At 40.8% G+C, this 26,572-nt stretch overlaps 1 protein-coding gene across 27 annotated transcripts in view; it reads left to right on the forward strand.

Annotated features, from left to right (window-relative positions):
- Window positions 1-26,572, forward strand: part of KALRN (kalirin RhoGEF kinase) — a 653,674-nt gene that overhangs the window by 453,667 nt on the left and 173,435 nt on the right. For 8 of the 27 annotated variants that reach the window (XM_020287048.2, XM_020287049.2, XM_020287051.2 and 5 more), the window contains exon 34: window positions 15,891-17,311. The exons of the other annotated variants lie outside the window; for them this stretch is intronic. In XM_020287048.2, coding sequence (XP_020142637.1) covers window positions 15,891-15,953 — 63 coding nt within the window. In that variant the 3' untranslated portion in view covers window positions 15,954-17,311. Of the gene's footprint in view, window positions 1-15,890; window positions 17,312-26,572 lie in introns of those variants that run through there. 27 annotated transcript variants of the gene reach the window in all.

The following is a 26,572-nucleotide window of genomic DNA, read 5'->3' on the forward strand; positions in this document are numbered from 1 at the left end:
TATTCTGCACAGACCTCTTGGCACATCACTTACCCTTTTTTCCTTTTGTATCAGTTAAAGAGAAAAAGTTATTTTCATACAGAACAAAATGACTGAATCCAGTTTGTCAAAGCTAATGGTAGGGAGACCAGGCTGTGGGAAATGTTGTTCTTCAAAAGGTGAGTGTCTGGGTGACTAGAAGTGATATTAGGAGTATGGTATCTGAAGGTAAGCTCTCCTGGTAGGTATGAAAATTAACTCTTTTAGAAACTTAAAGCGAAATTGTGCTAGACAGACAGTGCTAGAGCTGAAGCAACCTGAAGTAGATGGGACAGGCTGGAGGTGGCTTTGAAGTTTTGGCTCTGCTCTAGCTGAGCTGCATTAACTTATATGTGCTGTGATGTAAAACAGGACATGTGTTATCTGTGGCTGTAATATAGAATTCTTGAAAAAAAAAAAAGCTTGTTGGACAGAGCAATGGGTAAATATTACCCTGTTTTGTGATCTTGAGCTTGGATTGAAAATTCTTGCTTGGGTTTCACCTAGCTGGCAGCTTAGTCTCACTTCTGATTTCTGATGATGCTGCCAATTGATGATCAATGTCATGATCAATGTGGTACGCAATGATCAATGCCATGATCAATGTGGTAGATGAGTGATGGGAATGGGTGGATTTAAGGGTGTGTGGCATTGGAGTGAGGTGAGGTGATCCCTATTGCCAGAAAGGTGGCTTTGGCAAGAGAAACAAGGTTGAACATCCTCTACGGTGACCTCCTACAAGGAGCCATAGTATGTACGTAACTTTTGGCTCAGGGCCTCTTCCAGGAGCAGTCAGCAGCAGATGCCAGCTGAGGGGAGCAGCCTGCCTCTGCCTTGAGAGCTCTTCTCTTTGAGAGAAAACTGCTAGAAGTCGCAGACCTGTGTGTCAGATGCATGGCAGAGGTCCATTCCTATTTTCAACCAGACCCTCGTCCCACTACTAATCAGTCTTTTCATTCTTCTACTGCCATGTTCCATTCAGATAAAGCCCTGATTGTGTTAAGCAATCATTTCCTTGTATCAGGATGACAGTTTTCAGTTGCTCCCATTTATAGGGGCTTAAAGTTGAGTCTTACAAGTTCATAATGTTTGGGTACTGTCTTGTTATTTTTTTAAGGCTTGAAGTTGCTAATTGTGGAGAGATGTGTACATTGTCTAGTCAATTTCAGGAGCCATGCTCCTCCAGTCTGCATGGCCTCCGCTGACAGGAGCCGTGGATTGCTCTGTGAATGCCCCTATTTACATTGTTCTCTGCCCTGTGGCAACTGCAAGGGCTTATATACCTCTCTGACCTTTATGATATACTTGGGGAAAAAACAGGCTCTATCTTTTACCGTGTCTGTATCCTGTTTCTTGCTAGCTAGTGTCCTTTCACCTGCAAGAATGGAGTTTTAGAAGTTTCACTTACTGCTTGCTGTTGCTCACTTACACATGGAAAACAGATTAGCTTAGTGAGCAAGAGAGGATATTAAAATTCATTGTCATTTCTTTTGCGCAGGATTTTGATATGTTGTATCTTTTTATCTCATTTATTAATTCATCAGCCATTTACTGAGCTCCTCCTATGTGCCAGGCACTATTCTAGACACAGGTTATGGCAGTGAACAAAACAGACCAAGCCCCTTGGTTGCCGGCTTAGACCTTTCTCTGCCATGCTGATGTCAGCCTAAATATGCCCAATTTTGAGACATTTGGAATCATTGTAAAAGAAAAGAAAAAAGGAAAATTGTTCTAAAAACAAACAAACAAAACAAGAACTTGAAGGGATATAGAGTGGGGAGTAGTTTGCTAAAAGTCTAACTCATTTTTCCTCCTCACCCTCCTCCATCCCACTACTCCCAAAATAAGACAGTCACATTTTTTATGCCTCTTTCCACACAGGCTATTAAAGGGTAACTTTTATTGCAATTATGAAAAATTTCTTTAGAAATCCAAAAACAGAAATATTTTAGGGCATGGTCTCCAACATTTAAATTTAAGACAATAATGCTCACAGGGGAACATGAAGTCCAAACCACTAAATTTGTTGTTATTTAGAGAGCAAATTACTAGGAACTACCTACCACTAACACTTGACCAAGCAGAAAAATCTGTTAATGGAGAAGAATTTTTCTCTCCATTATAATACTTACATAATTTCTCTAAAATTAATTAGAAGCAGAATAGAAAAGTGTTTCAAATATATTGGTGTTTCAAATATACTGGTGCACTGAATTCATTCCTTTATTCAACAAAATTTCTTTGCATGTCTGCTGGTCCCCAGATACCATGGAATTCAGAATATATAAAAACAATCTCCGTCCTTGCCCATAGTCTTCTGAGTTCACACCCCAAGTGGTAATATGTGATAGTATGTGATAATAGGGTGGCTATGTATATGCTACATGCTATGAGACAGTTGTAGTTAGCACTTCCTTTGTGCAGTTGCTGTGCTGGGCATCTGAGAAGTTACAAAGATGTGTCAGATGTGTGCATACTTACTACACAATGTGCTACATTTTATAGCAGAAGGATACCCGCTTTGAAAGATAAATGTAGCCTGGAAACCAAGAAGACTTTTACACCAGAATTGAAATTTGGACTTGGCCTTGAAGTTCATCTTCCTTTCTATTTTGTCTCATTTGTATCAATTTTGGCCCCAAAATAATTACTCTAATCATGGACAATATGAAAATAGCAGTGCTACTGATACATTTATAGTAAAAGGAGTATTTTGTTATGATGTCAAATTAGACTTTTCTTTTTTTTTTTTTTTTTTTTTTCTGAGACAGAGTCTCGCTTTGTTGCCCAGGCTAGAGTGAGTGCCGTGGCGTCAGCCTAGCTCACAGCAACCTCAAACTCCTGGGCTCAAGCAATCCTCCTGCCTCAGCCTCCCAAGTAGCTGGGACTACAGGCATTCGCCACCATGCCCGGCTAATTTTTTGTATATATATTAGTTGGCCAATTAATTTCTTTCTATTTATAGTAGAGACGGGGTCTTGCTCTTGCTCAGGCTGGTTTCGAACTCCTGACCTCGAGCAATCCGCCCGCCTCGGCCTCCCAGAGAGCTAGGATTACAGGCGTGAGCCACTAGACTTTTCTTTTTAAAGTGGGCTATTAACTCTGTTATGGGAACTATAGAGAAGTTCCATCAGAATCTTTACCAAAACCTTCTTGTACCTCCTTATGATCATCTAAATAAACCCATTTTCCTTAAACATATGCATTCAAAATTTTTAAATGAACTTTTGAAGCAATAATACAGTACAAAATTTAGGTATTCTTCTAGAAGCATTCTTTAAAAATATAAGAGCTCTCACACATATTCTTTTTAAAAAAATGTTTAAAAAAGTAGTAGCATGTAACAAGTATTATTTTACATTTATTTCCATGTAACAAATCTGGGTAATCATTTCATAACAGGGCATACAGCTACTTCAGTCTTTTTGATGGCTACATGGCCCATTACTTATAGTACCATAATTGATTTAACTCATCCTTTATTGATGGGTATATGAGATGGTTCCAATCTTTTGCTGTCACTAAAGGCTGTAATTAACATCCTTCTACAGATATAGTTTCTCACACTTGTGAGTATATTAGCAAGATAAATTCCTAGAAGTAAAATGACTGCATCAAAGGGAGCATACATTTTTAAATTTTAATAGACATGTCAAATAAATCCTTATAGATATTATACCAATCTGTACCACCCAGCTGTCTATGTGAGTTCCAGTTTCCTCACAGCCTTGTTATCTAATGTATGATCAATTTTTTTAATCTTTTCCAAAATGATATCAGATACTTCTAAAAAATCCTTATTCATCATTTCTTTTATATGTTGTATATGACTGCCAATATTTCAACTACATTATTTTCTATTATTTTAATTGAAAATGATAGTATTTAATCTATACTATTACCTAAGCAAAAGCCATGGGCCAGTCTGATTGTTATTTATAATCTTATTTCTATTGATAAAGTGTATTCCTAATCATAAACATCTGATTTACATTAAACTTTAAATTTTTCAAAATGTAAAATACATATGCTAAAATGTACAAACAGAACTAAGCAATTTTAATAGATAATTATAAAGTGAATATACACATAACCACCATACAGGTCATGAAATAGAACACTGCCAGCTTTCCAGAATCCCCCTCTGCATCCTTCCCTAGTCACAACCCTATGCTTCTCCCCGAGAGGTAACCATTCTCCTCACATTCGTAATAACATATTTACTTTTCTCTACAATTTTGCCTCCTTTGTAGATAAATATAGTTTCAATATGGCTGTTTTTATATGACCATAATCATACTTTATATATTCTTTTGTGTCTTGCTTTTGTTGCTCAACACTTATTTTATGGGATTCATCCATGCTGATGTGTATAGTTCATTCATTTTCATTGTTGTCCAGCATCCCATTGTGTGAATATACCACAATTTACTTATTCTTTCTGTACATGGGATGTTTGGGGTTATGGTGAACAATGCTACTATGTATATTCTTTTATACATACCCTTGTGCATGTGTACTTGAGTTTCTCTTGGGTGTAAAACCAGAAGGAAAATTGCTAGGTGATAGAATGTGTGTGTATATCTTCAACTTTACTTGCTGGTGTCAACTATTTTTCAGAGTGCTAGTACCAGATTTACTCTCCTACCAATATATATGAGAGTTTCCATTGCTCTATAGCCTCATCAATACTTGCTACTGTTGAACTTTAAAATTTTTGCAGGATCTGGTGGGTATGTAGTGATATCTGCTCATGGTTTTAATTTGCATTTCCCTGATTATTAATGAAGTTGAACATTTTCTCACATTTGTATTGGGACTTTGGATTTTCTCTTTATAATGTCCCTGGTTCAAGTCTTTTACCTATGTTTCTATTGGATTGTTTTGTTTTTCTCATTCATTTTTAGAATTTATAAATTCTGGGTATTAGTCCTTTGTTGGTTATCCATGTAAGTATCTATTTTGCTCTGTGGCTAGTCTTTTATTCTTTTTATTGTCTTGATAAACGTATAATTTGACATTTTGAAGGCAATACATTGGTAAGTTAGAGGCTCATGTGATGTGACATGTGAGGCATTTCTTACATTTAGTATTCTAAAATACAGTCCACAGAATAGTGTACCAACATGGAAACTTTACATATAATGCAAGTTTTGGTCAATCCCTAAGTATGCCTCTGTTTTAATGAAAGAATAAGAACTAGTTGACTTTTTTAAATGAATCTGTTACATTTTACTCCATAGATCATGTGACAGGTAATAGAGTTAAAGCAATGAAATATGTTAGAAAAAAGATGATAAATATATTGGGTTTGGAACTCAAGTGTCTGACAGACAGATCCAAAACTTAGGAAGGAAGTTTTTACGTAGCACGACTAAACATCTGTGCTCACAGGAAAGCCTTGCAAATCTTAATTTTATGTGTGATCTTTATTACGATCTTGGCCATCTAGTTACTCAGCCAACAAGAGAATTAGATAAAGTTACTTCTATGTGGGTATAATTATAGCCACAAAGGCTGAGCTATTGACAGCAATGGAGGATATGGAAAAGCTAGGAAAGCAAAAACTGAAAGAGGAATTCAAATTCCAGGAATCAAGAGTGCTATATGACTGTGCATGTTCTGAGGACATTGCTTGTACTTTGCACTACACCATAATTGTTACTCACATTGATATTTGTAAGAGTAAACAGAAGGGGAAATTATGTTCAATGTAATCTGCTTAAGAAGTCAGAGATGTAGGCTGGGCACAATGGCTCACTCATGTAATCCCTGCACTTTGGGAGGGTGAGGCAGGAAGGTTGCTTGAACCCAGGAGTTTGAGACCAACCTGGGCATCATAGCAAGACCCTATGTCTACAAAAAACAAATTTAAAAATTAGCTGGGCATGGTGGAACTCACCTGTAGTTATGGCTACTTGGAAGACTGAGGTAGGAGGATTGCTTGAGTCCAAGAGGTGGAGGCTGTGGTGAGCTGTGATCATGCCAGTGGACTCCAGCCTGGGTATCAGAGTAATCCCATCTTTTAAAAAAAGTCATAGATGTAAAGACATTCATAAAAATGGGTAAAATGGGGAAAAGAAGTATTGGTATTTACTACTATTTATGAAAAATACTTGATTATCTTGACAGGCACATTGCCCAAGGCTTCTGGAGAGTTGAGATTATGTTGATTATGGTTTATATTAGTGCAGTGACTTGTAGAGGAAAAACTCAACTTTTGTCAGTCCTAGTGATTAACTCCAGAAGACTGATATTGCACTCCTTTGCCACTTATTAAGCATCTGTGTAATTCACCCTAGTCCACGCCACTGTCCTATCACGCATGGCCTATATGAACAAAGTCCCCTAACTTGTCTTCAGGCATTTACTCTTACCTCCCTGGAATCTCTTCTCCACTCTGTAGCCAATGTGATTTTAAAATGCAAGCTTTCCATATCACTGCATGGCTTCAAGCCCTCCTATAGTGTCCGTTTGCCCTTAGGATAAATATCAAAATCCTCAACATAACCTATGAGGGCTGGATGATCTGGACCTTGCCCACTTCTCTGACCTCCTGGAGCCATTCCTCCTCTTTCCTGCCTTGCAGCTTCCCTGGCCTTCTGTAAATGTGTCTGGCTTTCAACCACCCCAAAGCCTTTGTACATACTGTTTCTTCTGCCTGGAAAATTCCTTCTCTTGCCATGCCACAGTCCACCCCTTTTGACCTCTCTACTTTCAGATCTTAGCCTATTCTGACCCTCTGACTAGGTCTCCTTCCCAAACCATATCTTTCCCAGCACACTACTATTTTCTCTTGGTCCCTGTCACCATTAGTAATTACATTAGAATTTGCATAGTTATGGGATTGCCTCCTCCACCTCTAAGCCTGTGAGGACAGAGACATGTCTGTTTTCTACCTTCACTGCATCACCACATCTAATGAAGTGCTGACTCATAGAAGGTACTTGTTAAATATACGTTAAATGGGTATATGAAGAATGAATGAATAAGCACAAGGTGATTTGGGCAAGAGAGAGACCTAGAAATTGGGATCAGATATAATTAAGAAAATCAAAGCTTCTAGTTTGGGAAGATCAGAGAAGGTTCAGCTCTAGACTTTACTAAATGGGTAGAATTTATCCAGGCAGGCTTAGTGTTGAGAGTGGGGAGAATAGTCATTCCAAATGGATCAAACATCAAGATTGAGGTAAGGGAGAAAGGAAAATGCAGGGTACATTTGTGGCAAGGAAAGAAGTACACCTGGTTAAAGATCAGGTTTTATCCTACCTGATGGGTGCAGTGAATGCTATTTGGGTGATGGGCACACCTATAGCTGGGACTCAAGCATTACAAATCTGATTCATGTAACCAAAAACATTTGTACTCCCTTAATATTTTGAATTTTAAAAAAAAATCAGGGTTTGTGAGCTGAGTTGTGGGAAATAAAACTGGAATGATTGGCTGGACCACATTGTGGCAGACGCTGAACACCAAAGGAGTTTAAACTTTACTGAGTAGCACCCAAGAAACACTGAGGATTTTTTTTTTTTTTTTTTTTTTTTTTTTTTGAGACAGAGTCTCGCTTTGTTGTCCAGGCTAGAGTGAATGCCGTGGCGTCAGCCTAGCTCACAGCAACCTCAAACTCCTGGGCTCGAGTGATCCTTCTGCCTCAGCCTCCCGGGTAGCTGGGACTACAGGCATGCGCCACCATGCCCGGCTAATTTTTTATATATATATCAGTTGGCCAATTAATTTCTTTCTATTTATAGTAGAGACGGGGTCTCGCTCTTGCTTAAGCTGGTTTTGAACTCCTGACCTTGAGCAATCCGCCCGCCTCGGCCTCCCAAGAGCTAGGATTATAGGCGTGAGCCACAGCGCCCGGCCAACACTGAGGATTTTTATCTTATATTTTTTAGCATGCTGGTTAGAGAACTGCTTTTATCTTCACCTTGATGCTTCATTGTCCTTTTATTCTCTCATTCTTTCTCTAGACTCAGAAACAGCCTCCACTCTACTCTGGATCTCATCCTTTGTACCTGCTTTCTGTAGATCAACTCAACGCCTCTTCTCTTTCTCATACTGTCAGACACCTCCTTTTCCCTGCCATCTGACACTCACTTGTCACCTCATGCTCCCAGTGAGAGCTACACTTGAACTTCTACTCCTGGTTCTTCTTTCTTTAGATCCCCTTTTACATCCCTACCTTAAACAATAGTTCTTGTTGCTTCAGTTGCTGGTATCCATGACCAGAATTCTAATACTATATCCCTTGAGTGACTTTGCTCATACTGGCAGTTTCATATTCATTTATTCATTCACCACGTTTTTTTTCTGAGCACCTATTGTGTGCCAGGCACTATTCCTAGATGGAACAAAACAGGCCATTCCCCACCCTTGTGAACACTACTCTGCTGAGGAACCAGAAGACCATCTGGCAAACATGAGGCCAAATGGCGATGAAATGAGCACTGCTTCTGCAAGATGTATTCAGTTCGATGCCCTGCTTCTGCTCAGCTCAGCATCAGAAAATTGTTTTCTTTTCTCTCAAACCAATAACTTGATTAACTTCCCTATTTGGGGCAAAAGCAAGAACATTTCCCCAGATACCTGAGTTTGTATCTGTAGACTCATGTTTGGCATATTCTTTGGCTGCAAGTGTGCTGCCAGGTCCTGAACACGAGTCCCTTAGAGTTTCTGTCACACCACCCTGGTCAGGCCTCAGTTACTCTTGGCTTAAATTCTTTCAGTGGCCTCCTAAATGGCCTCCCCTTTCTCTGGGATTTTCCCCTGCATTTTATCTTTTCTCCTAACACCAGATTCATCTCCCCTAAACATTTTTCAACATCTCACTTGTCTGTTAAAAGACTTCAGTAGCACATTTACTTAGGTAAAGTACAGGCCTGTCTCCAAAGACATGTGTATAGTTCTCCCTCCTACATATGATCCTTAAGAACCCCTTATCTGTTATACACACTTTACATACTATATTAGATTGAATCATATGAAACAGCCACTTTTGCAGACCGAAAATATGTTTCAGACTAACTGCACTTATCAATTAATTGGCTGCCTGTGTGTCTTGCTCTCATGTCACATTGTGAGTTCCAGGAGGACCACGTCTCGGTCTTCGTGATGCCTTCATCTTTATCGTCTACCATAGCATCTGAACATGGTAAATAATGGTCACCAAATGCCCCTCCCACATCACCCTATGCTCTTGCTGCTTCCATCTCCTGTAAGACTTTCCTTAATCACATCCAGCCCATCTCAGCTGCTGGCCTGACTCCCACCTTCATTTCTGGAAATTTTCACTTCTGCAAATGCTTACTACTTCTCCACATTGATCCTTTGTCTCCTCGCCCATGCTTAGCCATCTTCACCAATATTGCCCTTCCCCACCCCCAAAATATCAAACATTGTTCTTTAATATTCAGGACATACAATGCCCTGAATTTGCTTTGTATTTACCACATTGCTTAGCAAAAAGCTGTACCCTTAACAATGAGCTGAACAATCTCTGTTCCTAGCCCTTATCTTTCACCTTGGGATTCAGCACCATACTTCCAAGTTTCTATGGCATAACTGCCCCTGGATGACTCACTGCACTCTGCTCAAAAGCACTGAAACTAAACTCATCATACACCATCTCCCAGTCTGCTCCCTTCTCCGGCCTCATCCACAGCTTTCCTTTCGACATCATGGCTCTCCTTCTTTCTCTGTCCTCTTCCTCAAATGACTTTCCATTGCGGTGGAAATGGAAAGTGAATGCGGTGAATGCACGTTCCTGGCTTGGCTTTGTAGTCTGTATAATACATAAAGTCTGTCCCTGGGAGCCTCGAGAGGAAAAGTGTGTCTTCCAAACCACAGTTGCATTTTCTAGGACCCAGAACCTTCTGATGAGCAGTCCCCTTCCCTCTCAGCCTGCTCCCCCAGCCCCAGGGCCCATGATGTCTGCAAACCTCTCCTCTAACATGTATTTTCCAGTATGTGTGTGGTTATCTTCACTGAAACATAATGATCTTTCAACTCATAATCTCCTTTGTCTACCAACCTATGCTACATCGCTGTCTCCAAAATTATTTCTCTCTTCTGATAGATAAGTTTCTGCCCCCAGGAAGAGTGTTTTTGGAACACATCTTCTTCGTTATTAGAATGATTGCTGGAATTCCATCCTTCAGCCCTTTATGACAGAATCTTTTTCCAATTTGCTATTGTTTCCCACGGGTTCGTTTTTGCCTCAGCAGCTAAATTACCACGACAAGGCTAATATTTGATACTTGTGTTTATCTGTAGCACGCTGAGATAGAGGTAGGCTTTCATAGAAAGTGCTCATAGAATAATTATTTGAATGATATGTTTTATGTATATTTCTTCTGTTTGTGTATATTTATAAATTTGTATGTGTCTCTAAATGTGTTTCCCATGTACTCTTTAGGAAGAATCATCTATATGATTTGGGGGGCAAGGATATCTGAATATTCTCCCTAGCCATGAGGCCAATGACATAAACTGATGAGTCATGTGCTCCATATACTCCTAACTGTGGCTGACACAGGTGAAGGGCTTACCTGAGCTGTAGCCTAGAGTTACTTTTTTCCTACAACCTTTTCTCTCTCAAAATGAAAGACTAATTTTTCTGTTAAACATAAAAAAGGGCCGTGTATGTGCACATATGTGTTTGTATTGTGCTTATGTATGCATATATATACATATGTATGTGCATGTATGCACGCATATATGTATATATGAAGGAAATACACCAAAATGTAAAAGATGGTTATTTCTGGATGGTGATATTTTTCCCCAATTCTATACAATAAGACATATTACTTTTATTAACAACAACAACAAAAACACCTAATAGATGTTATTTTTTTAAAGGACAGAAAGGAACAAGATTATTAGAGATCGCTGAGGTCCACCCTCTGCATGAACTAAGGGTGAGGAACAGGCAAGTGCCTAGTAGGGAACTGGGCAATCCACTTCTTAGTATCTCAAGATTTGAGAAAGTGACAAGAGGGTGACTTTGGCGTGCAGCATGGGCCAAGGTTGTGAGCTGAGGAACTGGCAACACTGTCTGGCTGTGAAGGGCAGGAGCCTCAGGCTGTGAAAGGAAAGGGAAGGAAGATCCAGGGGCAGGAAGGGGGTGGTAAGCTCCTCAGGATTCCCGCAAAACTCCACTGTTTAGAGACATATGGAAAAGGTGAGGAAAAGCTTGAAATATACTTTCAAGTTCATTAATAGATTTCACAAAGAGATATGCAGTGGGAGAGAGAGAAAGCAGACATAGTGTTTCAAGTTCGGTTTTAACCTCCTGTGATCCCAGAAGGAAAGGTTTCTGGAGGGACTCCGTGTGGGGACACTGGAACCCAGGTCAGGGGACACCGAGAGCACCCGTTAAGGGACTCACTTGCCACTATACAGGCGGCCAAGTTGAGACAGCTCCCTTTATCCCTAGTACCCTCTCTTCCCCCCTCCCGTGGTCTAAGGACAGAAGGAAATTTTTCTGATAAAGAGGCTATTTCTAACCTTTCTAAACTTGAAACTAAAAAGGATTACATGAAACAAGTATTTTTAACACTGTCTCTCCCGTACCGCCTAGTTTCAGAGTTCTCTCAGAGGGCTCCTTGAGCAGAGGAAGAAATGGGAAGAGGAAGCACAGGGAGATTGAATATTGCTGGCTGGGCTGCTTTCTTTGCACTGGGTGGTGTTCTGGAGGTGAGGAGGGCCTGGCCTGTCACTCGGGAGGCAGCACGACGGGTGGACATAACTCTGTACCACCTATGAGGCCTTCCTCCTTGTCACTGCACTGCTCAGGCTGCCTGTCCTTGTCAGTAACCACCCCTCACACACATAGTTTGGGGTGCAGAGCCCCAGGTCAGCATGAGCAGCAAACACAGACATCTAGATCCCAGAGGGACCCTGCAGACAGAGTAGGATGCATGAAACAACACACAGAAGGGTACAAAAACCAGTCCTTGAAAAGAGTTAACAATATGTTTCATGGTGTTTATTTATGTCTTCTCTCTATGCAGTATTTAATACTTTTATTATTGTGTATCTCAGTTTTAATTCTGATGGCTACATCAAGAAAAATTTCCAGTCTGGGCTCTGGTTTGAAACTTGAGGTGGAGAAATGCTTTCTTAAAACCAGTTAATATGGTGTTTGCAGAGTGCCGGTATGTAACGAAGGAATACAAACAGAGCATATAAAGTCCCCACCAAGGACAAAATCCCCCATTTCATCTAACAGGAGAGTTACAGTCCTTTCCCTAAGATGTCACTGCTATGATTGGGCAGGCAGAGAAAAACGCAAAATCTGCCTGCAAGGAAGCCATCCAGAGCATAAACAACTGCCAATAGCAACTGCCTGTCTTACTGAAGTTCTAACATGAGCCTGTCATTTTACATATATTGTCTCATTTCATCCTCACAACATTCTTCAAGGTAAGTATCATTATCCTCATTTTGCAGACAAGGAAAATGGTACTCAGAGAGATTAAATAAGTTACTCAGGGTCACAACTAGAAAGTGGCAGAGCTGAGATTTGAACCCAGGTCTTTCTGATAATTGTTACATACACTGCCAAGTTGTTCCACAGGCCAAGTCCATCAAAACAAAAAACAATTGGATGATTCAGGCAAAAACACACAAAGCAACATTTTGACCCAAATATTGTAAATTCTATCATTTCCCCTTCCTGATCAACTGAAAAATCGAGAACATCCTATGTTCCATGTATTGACTGTGCCAATCACACACTGTCTTCTGTGCCTAGCAGAGCATGGCATGAGCCAGGAATTTAGAGGGGGGGTGCTTTTCTTATGTCTTAGCCATGGGAATAGCAATTCAGGTACATCCATGCCTCTGTGGTTCCTAATCCATCAGACAAAAACATTGAGAATATACCACTGTATGGAGATGCATTTAAAAATCTATTGCAAAAAGTAGCTGCCTCAACTTCATTGTAGAATAAGAAAGGGAATTCTATAATAAATACATTCCCCTTTTTGTGGCTATTTTTATATCACTGGATGTCCAATGAGTACAGAACATCTCTCTGTAGCTCAGAAAGCTCTTCTTATGAGAGTCTATCATTAAAATGGAGCCTTCAATGTATTAAATAAACAGCATTTATGTGAAGGGGTCTATACTTGAATAGGGGAAGATGGAGGAAAGCTCAGTCTCCCCACTAAACAAAGGATGTTTGGGAGGTCTGGTTAATAAAAGCCATTGTCCTATAAAGTAGGTCTCACAGAGTTTTGCCCCTTATGGAGAATGCCAAAGACAAGTGTTTCTGGCCAATGTGTGCTAGAAGACTTGAAATTGCAGCTGAAATGCTGTGAAACTCAGGTTTTCCAGTGATAGAGTGGTTGGCACATAGAAAAGGCCAACCAAAGGCACCTTAAAAAAGGATTCCAAACCAGGTGTCCCTTAGAATTACCAGGTAAATATTTCAAAAAGCTGGTCCCAGGCCCCACCCTAGCTTACAGGATCAGAAAGCCAAAGTATAGGGTGATTGGAAATGGACCTTATGTGTAGATTCTAAGCTGAGCGCTGTTTTCTAAATAAGAGAGATCATTAGTATTTCAAAAAAAAAATTTTAATGGTCGCTTTTTCATACTTTCACTTAAACTTTTTCCACTAGTTCTTGCCCTAGGCCAGGATTTTTAAAAAACCATGACCTCCTAGTGAGGTCATGAATGGGTGTCATTTTTAAAGTTAAGAGCTATGCATGGGTGTTAACTACTCTTTTAAGGTACCAACTGGGCTGTATAAAACAATGACTTCCTGCATAAATGTGTATGTATTTTCTCAGGGTTTTAGGGACCAAGTATTCAGTTTGCCTATGCAGGTTTATTTCCTAGGTGTCTCACACATCAAACCATCACAAGACAGATTTGTGGTTGCACACAGACAATCATAACTTGAGGCTTAAAAGGGGATAAGAAATTTTCTATAACACCTAATGATATATGTAATGAAGTGACCAAAATCACTTCAAATTAGGTTCTCAGGGATAAGATAGATCCTCATGTGAGGGATGCCTTCCAAGATATTTGGAATCAACAAACGTAAAGAGGTACAGATCCATTTGGCAGATGGATTCTCCTTTAGGAGAGACGATATATGCAATGATTAAGGACAGCTTTGGAGTCAAATGAACCTTGGTTCAGATCTCACCCCTGCATTTGCCAGTGCTGTGATCCTGGGCAGGACCTCTCCAGGTGTCAGTCTGCAAAATGGGGGTAATGGTATTACCCACCTCACAGTCTGCAGTGCAGATGATGTGAAATGATGCATGTATCGCTCTCAGCACTCTGCCTGGCATGTGGTAAGCACTCAATAAATATTAGCTATTAATAATAAGGGCAATAGTAATATTTTTTAAAGCTTCTCTCCCCTTCCAAATTTTAACAACCATATAAAATGCAGAACGTCAAGTTCAGCATTTATAAAACTATTAAATTCTGCCACTAAAATAAATTCTACAGCTCTTATAACATGTCTATAAACTCACCATAATTCACCGAGTGAATTATGGTGAACTAGCTCATCAGAACAGCTGATGTCACCTCCCATGTTAGTGTTAATGTGCCATTGTGCACCAAAAACTGTGATTTAAACTTCTTGAGCCACTTTTGCCCTGGTAAAAGTGAGCTCAGTGGGCTCCCCAGTGCCTTCACCACGAGTTACTTCTGAAATGCATGTGTGTAGCTCCCTGCTTTCTTCAGAATCTCATCTCCCTTCTGATCTTCCCCAGGGTAACTACCACTTCACCTTTGACACTGAAGTTTTTTCTCTCACTTAATGAACAGATTTTGCCCAGCTGAAGTTCTTCCTAAGAGAGGTTCAGGCTGTTTTGCTCGTTTCTATATGGCAAGTATGATGGAGGCTTTGACATTACCAAGCTGAGTCCCAGTCAAATGTGAGATCATACTCCTTAATTTATCCTGAACTTTTCTCTCGGCTAAGAGCCATTACTATTTACAGTATTTCCCTCCTCCAAAGCACTAGAAGTTCACTTTCTTTGGAGGGTCACTTTTCTTAAAGAAACAATGATCATTGCTGCAGATGGCTCAGTTTACAGGTGGGGTAAACCACACTGGAATATGGAAGTGGGGTCTCTAGCATGGGCTCCCCCACATGGACTCTCTTACTCAACAATTCACTCCCTCAGCCAGCCTTACAGTCTGCCTGAACCAGCCTCATGCCTTGGAAAAATTAGTGATTGCCCTCCTCTCATGGACCCTGGAAACACCTGAAATCATAAATTCTAAGTCTATTACTACCAACGATGTACTACATAAATTGGTAAACTTTTCACAGTTTCTTTCTCCCAATTAAATGTTATAGCAAGTCTTGCTGGTAGGGCATAGGGACCCTCAAAGAGTTTAAACAAAAAACCAAAACAAAACAAAAAGGGTGTGAAATAAACACTAATGATTACTGCCACTAGGAACTCATATTTAATACATCCCTGTCTATATCATTCCTGGCTCCTCTCCTGCTTATGTGTCTGGGATGTTGAGAAGCTACTGTGGGACTGGTTTACAGGGGTCTCATGGGTTGAAAGTATACAGATCTGAGTTCTGACAAAGTTAGCAAATGTGGCCAGTCAGTGATCCTCACCTGGATCCTGGACCTGGTGGGCTTCTTCTAAACCTTCAGGCCAAGGAATGTCTTATACAATGCTCTGCTTCCTCTGTATCATCTTCTAAAAATAATGAATGGGTATTTACTAGATTGCACTCTGTGCATTGGGTTACTAGAAACACAGTAGGTTGCACTGATGGTTTAACTCTGTTTTCTATAAAGGGCTATGGGATCTCATGCAGATTTTTGCAAAGTCATATGCAAATCACAGAGCCCAGCCCTTTTCTTAACAGGATGGCAACCTTGTTCCTCGGTGGCACCTGGGACCTGGAGATCCTTTCTCCACTTACGTTTAGCACGCAGCCTGGGACTTGTCCCTGCAGCTCACCGGGTTAGCCGTGGCGCCGTTGGGACCTCCCACCGGGACTCCAATCACCCACCTCTCTTGAGACTGCTCTGGCAGGGCTGGTGTGGGGTGCAGCCTTTGCTCAGAGGGCAACATGTTCCAAGCAAAATCTTCCCATCTGGGCCATGGGCTCACCCCTTGGGGCTCCCTTCTTCTCTACTGGGTGCAATTTGAGGTTGCTGAGTTTCTCTCCAAAATCAAAAATGGTGGGGCAGTAGGGACCTGTGAGAGGCTCTGTGGCCCGATGTACTCCCCCAGCTCCCACTCTGAACAGCAGATACCCCCAGGCCCTTGCTGCCCTAGAGGTCTGCAATATGAGTGGACAGGTTAATTAGAGGGACACATTTGTCTCTGAAATTTTTCTCCAGGTTGAACATTTCTATTATCAGTGGCCCCTAATCTGGAAAAACCCATCATTCTAATCTAGCTTGCCTCCCTAAAATCATAAGAAAGAGGAGAGAAGAAGAAGGAATGGTTTATGGTAGAGAAGATAAGGGTTAACCCTAGTCTTTCCCAAACATTGGCAGCAACCACTTCTACGACAAATTTTCTATTTGCTCCAGCCTACCCATGTTTTGTCATATTTTTCTAGCTCCTCCCTAACCTCACTCCTTCCTGAGGTCTCTGGTTCAGAGACCACCCTTCCAGCCCCCATTTGCTTCAAATTATCCTACTGAAGGGTCGTGGGAAGTGTGAGAACACATAAGTGAAACAAACTGGCCACGTGCTGGTAATTGTTGAAACTAGACGATGGATATATGGGCATATCATTCTCTCCACTTTTGTATATGTTTGCAATTTTTCATAATAAAATTTTTTAAAAGTCCTCCAGCTTCCACGACACTCAAGAGAGACCCCCCAACCCTTAGCTCAGAGTTTCATGGAAACCCCACACCAAGGCAAGAGGCAGAGAAGATGATTCCATTTCATATATACACTCATTTTCTAACTTTTTTTTAAGGCCCACTGCTTTATTTTCAATAGACTAAACCTGATTTCTAAGAGGTCCTAAAGTTGGGCTCACTTCCCTGGCTGGGTTATGGGGGAGGGCAGGGTAAAGGGTCCCTTAAAAGTTTACACTTCCATGTATCTCACAATCTTATTGTGAGGATGTAACTTGTTCAGTGTTCTGAACTTTGCGAAGGAAACGTGTTCTCAATGCAAAGTGTCATTCTCTGGAATTGCACCTGGCTCAGGAAAGGACTGTCTTTGTACTTGAATTTAAATCCAATGGAGAACCTTAACATGGGCATTTGCATGACTGAGAATTGCTGCTGTCTTTTTTTTCCGTATGTCACTTTCTTGAATGTGTTCTAATAAAATGATTCTAAAGCAGGCTGTTGATATACAGTGATTTATAAATACTTTCTGTTGAGTGCTGAGGCCCTTAATTCTCTGCCAAGAATCCACCCCATCCCACTTTCCAGAAAGATCTGTCAAGCTGGGGACAGATGCAATGAGCGTGCGTCTGGCATGATGGCGGCACCACTGCAATTGCAGTCACTGATAGGAATCATGTCAACCACAGCAATTTTGTCTTCTGATTGCCTAGCAACAGAATTTGTCTTTCAGAATACAGATGATCATATGTAGAAGATGAGTGTGGTGGGGAAAGGCAGAGGGCGGGACAGGATGGGAGTATGATTCACTCTACGAGGGAGGGAGCGAGGTGGAATGAGACACAGGCAGCCAAAAAGACAGGCAAAGTTCAAACTCGTTCTGTTCAGTGACAGTTCTCAGCATGTTCAAATAATTATTCAAATTGATTTACAAAATTGAATCTTTTGATATCAAGCCATAGCAAGTTACAGATCTCAAAATCTCATTATGCAAATGGGAATCCAAAAGAGAAAATATATATTTCCAATGGGTACATATCTTGAGAAACACTTTATTCCAATCTTTATGCCCCTTCAGCAAAACTAGCTAGGGAATTCCCATGGGCTAGTAACAAACTTAGGTCAATTCTTTGGAAAGGAGGCATCGGTAGATACCTCAGGGCTTAAAGAGCTCATAAAGGGGAAGGGAAGGCAGAACCAGACAATGAGGCTCTGTTTACCAAGCCCTTCTCTTACAGGAGCTACTAGGAAGGCACTTCATATACTCCAATGATTTTCACAGCCATGCTGAGAGGCAGGCAGTACTGTCTGCATTTTCCAGGTGAGGAGGCTGAAGCTAAGAGAAGTAAATAACTTGTACAAACTCTTACAGCTAGAAAATCGCAGAAATGTGATTCAAATTCAGGTCTCTTATCCCTAAATCCACACTTTTCCAAGCCTCTGGGCTGATGGCCCAGGTGCCCTGCCTGGGCTCTCCCTGTGCATCTCCCACAGTCCTGCACATCTGTGAACTTGCAGCTCTGGGTGCAGACCAGCATCCTGCTCTTCCTCGTGTACTGGAGATCCCTGACAGGCCAAGGTCTTTGCAGCACACATCCACATACCTGTGACTTGGTTGGGTAGGGCACAAGCTGATGAGGCTGAATCATCATTTGGTTTTCATAGGGATTTGTCTACTCCGCAAGTATTTTTCGAGTACCTCCAGTGCTGGTTACTGTGATGTAGATGTTCACACAGTCCCTGTTCTCACAGAGCTTACCAGTAGAGGAGACAGATATCAATCAAGTCACACATAAATGAATATTATTGCAACTGGAAGGGAACCTGGAGATCATTGAGATCAACAGATGAAACTGACATCTAGAAATGCTGTTTGCCAATGCAGTTTGCATAAGATCGTATAGCATATAGCAGTTTGCATAAGATCATATGTTAGGGGCAGGATAAGAACTAGAACTCAGAACTCTTGATTTTTATTCTTAGACTAATTTTTTTCCCTAATATGTCATAGCCTACCATTACATACCCATAAACTGCCCCCTAACCCCAGCCAGCCATATAATCATGTTGATCAATCAGGACACTATTCTCATTCCTAGGGAAAACCAGAGAGTACATTTTGAAATGGTAATCAAACAGTATAGTGAACTAACTCCCTAAGGATGGCATTTACTAAAGCCTTGTTTGCAAAGTCATCTCAGAGCCCAAAGCAGGAACAGAAAGGCATAGCGACACTGCCTGTTAGGGGTGCTTATAGGGGTTCCAGTGTTTGGGGCTGACCCCAGTATTTTCTCATCTCCCAGACTCCACAGTCACTCATATGCTCATTAGTTCAACAGATATTTACTGGGTGCCTACTAGGTGCCGGGCACAGTTCTCAGACCTGAGGGCATAGCAGTGAAGTGTACATTCTAGCTGGGAGAGAGGGACAGTAAACAAAATAAGTAAGCAAATATAGCACAGCATGTTAGAGGGTGATATTGCTATAAAGAAAAAGTAAGTCAAGAAAGGGGGGTAGGGAGTCACAGAGGTAGGGATGCATTTTAAAGTAGGGTGGTCAGGAAAGAGACCTTCCTAAAAAAATGATTTACTGGATCATCATTTATATATATATATATATATATATATATATATATATATATATCCATCCATATGTACATATACAAATGCATACATATATATACCAGATACTATACACGTTCATATGAATGAATTGATGAAAGATACATATCGTCTCTTTAAGTTTAACAGTGGTTTAACATGTCACTGTGGGCCCAGCTCTAAGTAGCCAGCTATATAGTGTAATTTGAAAAGTCCTACAAGCTGCCTCCTACTTCATTCAAGGAAAAAAAAAAAAGGCTTCTCATGGCATGTCCCAGCACCCAATTCCTAGCTTTCCCTTTTTTCTTTTGGGCCAAAGCAGTGGTTCTCAAACTTGAATGTATATCAGAACCATCTGGAAGGCTTGTTAAAACACAGAGTGCAGAGCCGACCCTCAGAGTTTGTGATGTAGTAGATTTTGGTGCACACATGAACTTGCATTTCTAACAAATTCCCAGGTAATGCTGATGCTGCTGGTCCAGGACCACACTTTGAGAACAACTAAATGAAGTTATTGTAGCCAGATGGTTTCTGTTAAAATGAAACTATTACCTGAGAAAAGATGCATTCATTCCTTAGGATATATGGACATTGTTAAAGTAATCATCCTTAAAAAGCAGAATCCTTAAGTAACAGGACCATTTTTTTTAACTGGGAAAGTTTCAGAAGCCTCAGCCCAAGAGTCCAAGCAATGAGGAATTATAGCAAGGAATATGTCCTAAATAGGAGGTGCCAACAATATTTCATTCTCCATCTATCAGTGCTTTGCATTTTCATAACATGTAATGCTCTTACAAGCCCTTTTGCCTACTACTTTCTCTTGATCAGTTAACCTATTAGGTACGCAGAACAGGTGTATTTTTTACATTTTATAGGTAAGAAAATTGAGGCATAAAGAGGTAATATGTTCTCCCGTGGGCCATCAAGTCTGAGAACCCCAGTTGCCTTACTCCTAGTAAGTGTTCTTTCTCCACTGACACTAGCTATAGTTTTCTCCTAGGGCATCTATTCCAGGGTTATTAAAATCTATTCCTGCATTATTAAAATCTAGGATCTGTAGTTTTCTTTGCATTTTTCTGTGTTCAAAGTCCCACTTGCTGCAAGTAGATTATCCACATAAGTGATTAACTGTGACAAGTCCTAGGCCCTGCATGAGCTTCTTCTGCCATAAACACATTTGTCGTCTTCTCCTACCAGGTATTGTACAGAGAAAATGCTAACTCATTTTATTATTAGTCTAACCTGGAACTAATCATTATGAAAGCAAACCTGCTGGGGGAAAAACACACATAATGCTTTCCAAAGGCAAATGGAAATGACATTTTGATTATATGTACCATTGCTTTCATCCCATTAGTAGAGATAATTGAAAGTTTTCTGTATCAGTAAAGCACCCAGCAAAATGAAAGTGGATTTGTTAAATCTGATGGCTGGTGAATCACATTCTCGGGTGTTTAAATATACTCCCCCCTCCAGAAAAAAAGGAAGTGGAGGATAAAATCCTCCTTCCCAGTATTTGCCTGTCTGGTCATTTTCCTGCACTGATGCTCATGGTGAGAGAGAGAGGTCTCCCATGGAATCTCACAGATGGTGACCCTGTGGTCACAAGGAGCTATCTCCCTTCAGTTTCTATACCATCATTGACCACCCTGGAGCTCAAGGTCTTAGAAGTATAATTTCTAAAATTGTCCTTATCTATCTCCCAACCCATTGACATTCTGACATCTTCCTCCTATACTTTGCCATTGGGACTGCTCATTTACTCAAGAAACATTTATTAAACACTCAGTATGTGTCAGACACTATAAAAGCCACCAAATAGGCTGCAAAAATTAGTTAGAAATAGTCCTATCTTCAAAGAACACAGCATATAATAGAACCACTCTCTAAATCACATAGAATCATTAACATTCAGGTGTATTCTAGATGTAGGTTATATTCCTATGTAAATTGCTCCCCATTTTCATTCTCTGTATTCATTATATCTTCAAAGAAAGCAAATTGATGAGTTGATGAGTTTTTTCAGCTTCTACATAAAATAGACACCATTAGGAAAGATAATATACCTAAAGAAGAGAAAAGTGGGACGAGGAAGGAGCACTTAGTCTGAAGTTCTGAGCACATACAGAAATAGTTATGTATCAGCAGCCCAAAGACATAGTAACTAGGGGCCAGTATAGGATCTAACCTCTGCTGTTTCCATGTGGACCATGGAAACTGAATTTATGTAGGTCATAAAGCTTTGATGATTAAAAAGTCTATATTGATGAAGATCCATTGTGAATGTGTTTTTGCTGAGCTTTAGACTCCACAAAGTCTGCAGTTAAAACAATTATTCCTTAAAAAAAAATCATGTGCACAGAAACACAGGGACTGAGCATGTAAGAAAACAGCTTGGGCTGTGGGAGAGACAGTGGAATACAGAGGATTCGGTTAGCTGAGTCAGTATTAGAGAATCCATGAAAAGAGATTCAAACCATAATCCAACAATGTGTGCATCTGTGTGTGTGTGTGTGTGTATGTGTGTGTGTGTGTGTGTGTGTGTGTGTGTGCAGATGTGTACACAAATACATATGCACAGGAAAAGTGTGGAAGACCAGTCATAAGGATTTTATGAGGATGTAAGTCATTTAAATAAATTGTAAATTCATAATCCAGAAAGAAAGACAAGTTTAGAAAACCAAAAGTGCAATCGGAAGTTAAGGATGAAATTCTAGTTCTGGTGACCAAGTGGCTCAAGGAATATCACTGACACATATTCCTCATATTTATATTGAGCCACGTGACTCTTCGCAGCTTCAAGAGGCTGCTCAGGCTCTGACGCCATTGTTCTTTAGGTTGAGGGTTGAGCTTTGTGAATAGTGGAATCCTAGTCAGGGGTTCAGGGCAGATATTCAGCTGGTTCTCGGATCTGTCCTTTGAAACCTATTTCTACCAGCTCTGCAAACCTGTCCTGGCCCGGAGTGAGTTTTCCCAGCACAGGTGCTGTATCCAGGCTTGCCAGTGACCATCAAAGATGCCAGTGGCATGACAGTACAGCCAGGCCTGCCATGGGTTGCTGTGGTCACGGATAGGGGTAGCTGCAGAAAGATTTAGAGGGTTCAGGAGTAGCAATGGGGAGTGGCGTGCTATGTATCTGCCTTTGAGTTTCTAGGATGGTGGAATAAGGAGTGTTATTCTATTTGTAAGAATGGCTAGGGATTCTGTTTCCTATCAATAGTGACCCTTAATGGGCCTCATATGCAAGCATAATGTGGAGTTTTTATATTTGGCTATGCTGAGTTCTGCTGGGTGGTTGTTATGGCACACATCAGAGTAAAGGGAAGTACCAGGGTGGAGGTAAGGATTAAAAAATAATTTGTGTAGAAGTAGGATTTATATTTTATTGATGTGGCACTCTCACTCTGAGAGTGACCCATAAGTATGGCATTCTAGATGTTCTGGTATTTCATAGATTCACAAGGACTTGCATGGGCACCTTGGCCCTGAGAGGAGCAAGTTGGTGACAAAATTGATGGCACAGTTGAGTTCCTTCAAGGCCAGCTGGAAGTCAGCAATGGAAATTGCAGGCTTTGTACTTCTTGGACTCTTCTTGCATTCCCATTTGCTCCTGAAGATGCATCCTGAAGATGCTTAAATATTGTTTTATTCTTTAGTATTCCTGGGACTATGCAATCAAGAAACTCATTGGAGAGCCATAGATATAAGCTTCAAAGCCAGGCCATCACAAATGATCTAAGTATCCTCTGTCTACTCTGCAGGGCCACAGAGGCAGGCTTTGAGATAGAATAGGTTCTTAAAGAGGGAGGCCCTTGCAATGTTCAATTGATTGGTGTTATGGAATAAAAGTGGAGATAGTTCAGTTTAATGGCACAGCAAAATGTTGCTTGTAGGGCTACACAGGTGCAAAGCCTTCTAGGAGAGGCCAACAAGCTATCAGTCCAGCATTTCTGGCTTCTAAGAAGTAAATAATTCAGAAATTAAAGTGAGAAAGCAATCAGTCCATGAGTCTGATGATCTTGCAAAGATGATTGCTTTGACCATTACCACATACCCATTTACCATTATGTCCTAGGCCTCAAATTTGGCTATAATAACCAAAAATCTGGATAACTGCTTTCTTCTGAATTAAACATCTTATAACAGAATGCATATGGGAATGGGAGGTGCAGAGGGTTGAGACAGAATAGTGCCATTAGTCACATCGGACACAGTGGTCTCTTTGGTAAATGTTTGACATGGGGGAAGGGTGTCAAGGGATATGCCCAAAGTAGTGTAATGACTTGGGTTTGGAGAGAGTCCCTCCACTATCAGAGACTATTGAAATGGCTAATACATCCTCCAGAGGTCAATGAGGGGGTCATTTGTCTAAAACACAAAAGAATGAAAATTGCTAATAATTAGCGACTCTCAAGAAGTACTGGGTATCCATCATGTTCATTCCTTTATTCATCCAACAAATACTTATTAGATACCTACTACATGCCAGGATCTATTCTAGACAGAAAAAACAAAACAACAACAAAGAAAACACCAGACAAGAATTCCTGCCTTCACAGAGCTTACATTCTGGTGGGAATACAAATACATAAAATATATAAAATGCCAGATGATGATACATATGAAGAAAAATATAGTGGCAAAGGGATGTAGAGAGTATAGGGGATGAGTAAGGGGAAGGGGAGGACCTGAGTTTCGTGACTGATACAATCAGAGATACAGAGTGCAACGAGATTAGTCTAGATGGTCTCAAGGCAGTTAGTGATAATGAGGCTGTGAGTGTTGGAGGACAGGGAGAGGTGAGGGCTTTTCTAGAGACACAAGGCTTTAGAAATTTATTTTCATTACTCTCCCAAGAAAGCATGAAGACTTGGGAAAGGGCGGTTTTCTCTAGGAGTAGGTAGGAGATCTCAGGTAAGATGGCCCGGTCTTCATGCCTCCATTGGAGCCAAGAGGGCGCCCAAAAACATGCACCAGAAATCAAGTGGGAACCTCACAATATGTCCCCAGCTTTCCCCAAGAGTTAAGGGAAGCCTTTCTGTTGTGACATTAGCCTAGGTTAGAAGGCCTGGATTCCATTCAAAGTGACGAGGACCTCACCTATGGTGTAGCTAAACATCCCTCAAGTTCACACGGTGAGATTCTTGGAACTGAATCAAGTTTTAGTCCAAGTTCTATATGAACCTGGGAACTAAGAACTCCAGAATACACTATTCATAAATCTCTGGAAGTTCAAAGGGGTGATGCAGATCCTGAGTAGTGTGATAGTATTTGTTTTGTCCTTAAAAGATTTAAAATATTAATTCCCTTGGTTTACTTCCCTTGATTCCCAGCAGACTGTAGGGCCCCTCCCATCTGGTTTAATAAAGGTTCAGCAGCAGCAAGAAGCATAGTTTATAACACAGCCTGCCTGGAGACCCACCCTGGTAACCAGTACAAAGACAGAGAGTCCTGCTTTGCTTTATCACAAACAAGACAGGGCCCCAGGAGACCCAGTGAAGAGGTACAGGAACTCACACTAGAGTCTTGGGATAGTAATTCATACAGAATCTGTTCCTTGCACCCAAGTGATAAGTGTGCTCAACCTAGATCTGAGTCCCTGACAGCAGGAAGATGGCTCATCATAGCTGTGGGTAAATGTAGCTTCCCCATGTCCTCTTCTCAAACCCCACTTAGGACTCATCAGATTTATGCAGCAGACTTGAGAGGTAAGGAGAATCTAGCTGTCTTCTCCAAGCTGCATCAGCTTTCCCTCAAGGGACAAGCTTTTAAGGTTAAGGCCAAATGAGAGGGGAGCTCAGGGTACCAGCACACGCACACACCTGCCTATTCATTGTGTAAGAGCTCCTGTCTAATGCTAAGCCTTATCTTTGGAGATATTCAATGCAAGACTAAGTCTAGGAGGTTGTCTGTCATAGATGTATAGAAAGATTCATCAGATGGCATTGGTTAGTGCCTCCAGATAAGAGCTACATGGGACAAGTTCATTCCAACTTAGGTTTTATTATAGGAACCAAGTGGTGTAATGGCAAACAAAATCACATACTCCGTGTGGTTATGAGAAATCAAATGTAGCATTTGGTTATTTTCTTGGCTCTACTCATGTACTTAGCAGGAGGGTTTCTAACCATACCTATGTGGGTCAACCATCTTTGGGCCTGTCAGATCCCATAGGTTGCAAAAACTTTTGAGCTTATATGTAGAAGTAGATCATTAGCTGGATGAAGAACCAATATAGTTTTATAAAATCCATGTCAAATCATACTGGTAATTGGATTGGTGATTACTACACTAAATTCCATCAGGGCAGGGATGGATTCTTGTCAGCTTTTTACACTGCTGTATCTCTAATGCTTATGTGAGTGTCTGACACATTGTAGTATTGCAAGTACAATTGCATAGTGTATAGAACAAGTGCAATCTCCCTGGTGTGCAGAAACGCAGAGAGAGATATTCTCCATCTCCAGTGCAACCAGACTGGTAGGTGCATAGCTCTGTCGTACTGCTGAGGAGTAGGAAGTTCTGCAGAATGATGTCATACTTGGCAAAAACAAGGAGCATGCTGCTTGAGTTCCAGTTCTTGATGACGCAAGAGTAGAAGGCAGGTTTGATGCATGATCTGGCAGGCAAAACTCAAATCCAGAATTAGGGGCCAGAGTGGATATACAGGGAGGGCAATTGAAAACCTAGCAAAGAAGCTCCAAGGCCATAATCAAAGGAGCAAGTGGACAGTAGAAGCCCAGGTGCCCAGCCAGGGGTGGGAAACTACAGTGTGGTTTGGTCACTGACAATTCAGAGATAAATTCTGACTCTTCTCTCAACACAGTTTTTATTGAATTACCCACCCAAAAAATTTTAAATGTGCTACTTGACTTCTGGGGGTCTGTGCATCATTTTTAATTAAGAATAACAAATGGGAAGATTGAGAAAAGGAAAAGATACAAGGGGGAAGAGCAATGAACAGAGTACAGGTCAAAAAGAAAAGAAAAGAAAAGAAAGAAACAACTGCTATGAGAAGTCACATTTTAAAAATGTCTCTCATTTGGTTTGCTTCACTGAGTTGGTTGTCAATAAGAAGGACCAAAGTTCTAAAGACAGAATTGCTTGAAAAGGTACTTCTCCCCTCTGC

Source organism: Microcebus murinus, chromosome 1 (genome assembly GCF_040939455.1).
Source record: "Microcebus murinus isolate Inina chromosome 1, M.murinus_Inina_mat1.0, whole genome shotgun sequence".
Lineage (NCBI taxonomy): Eukaryota > Metazoa > Chordata > Mammalia > Primates > Cheirogaleidae > Microcebus > Microcebus murinus.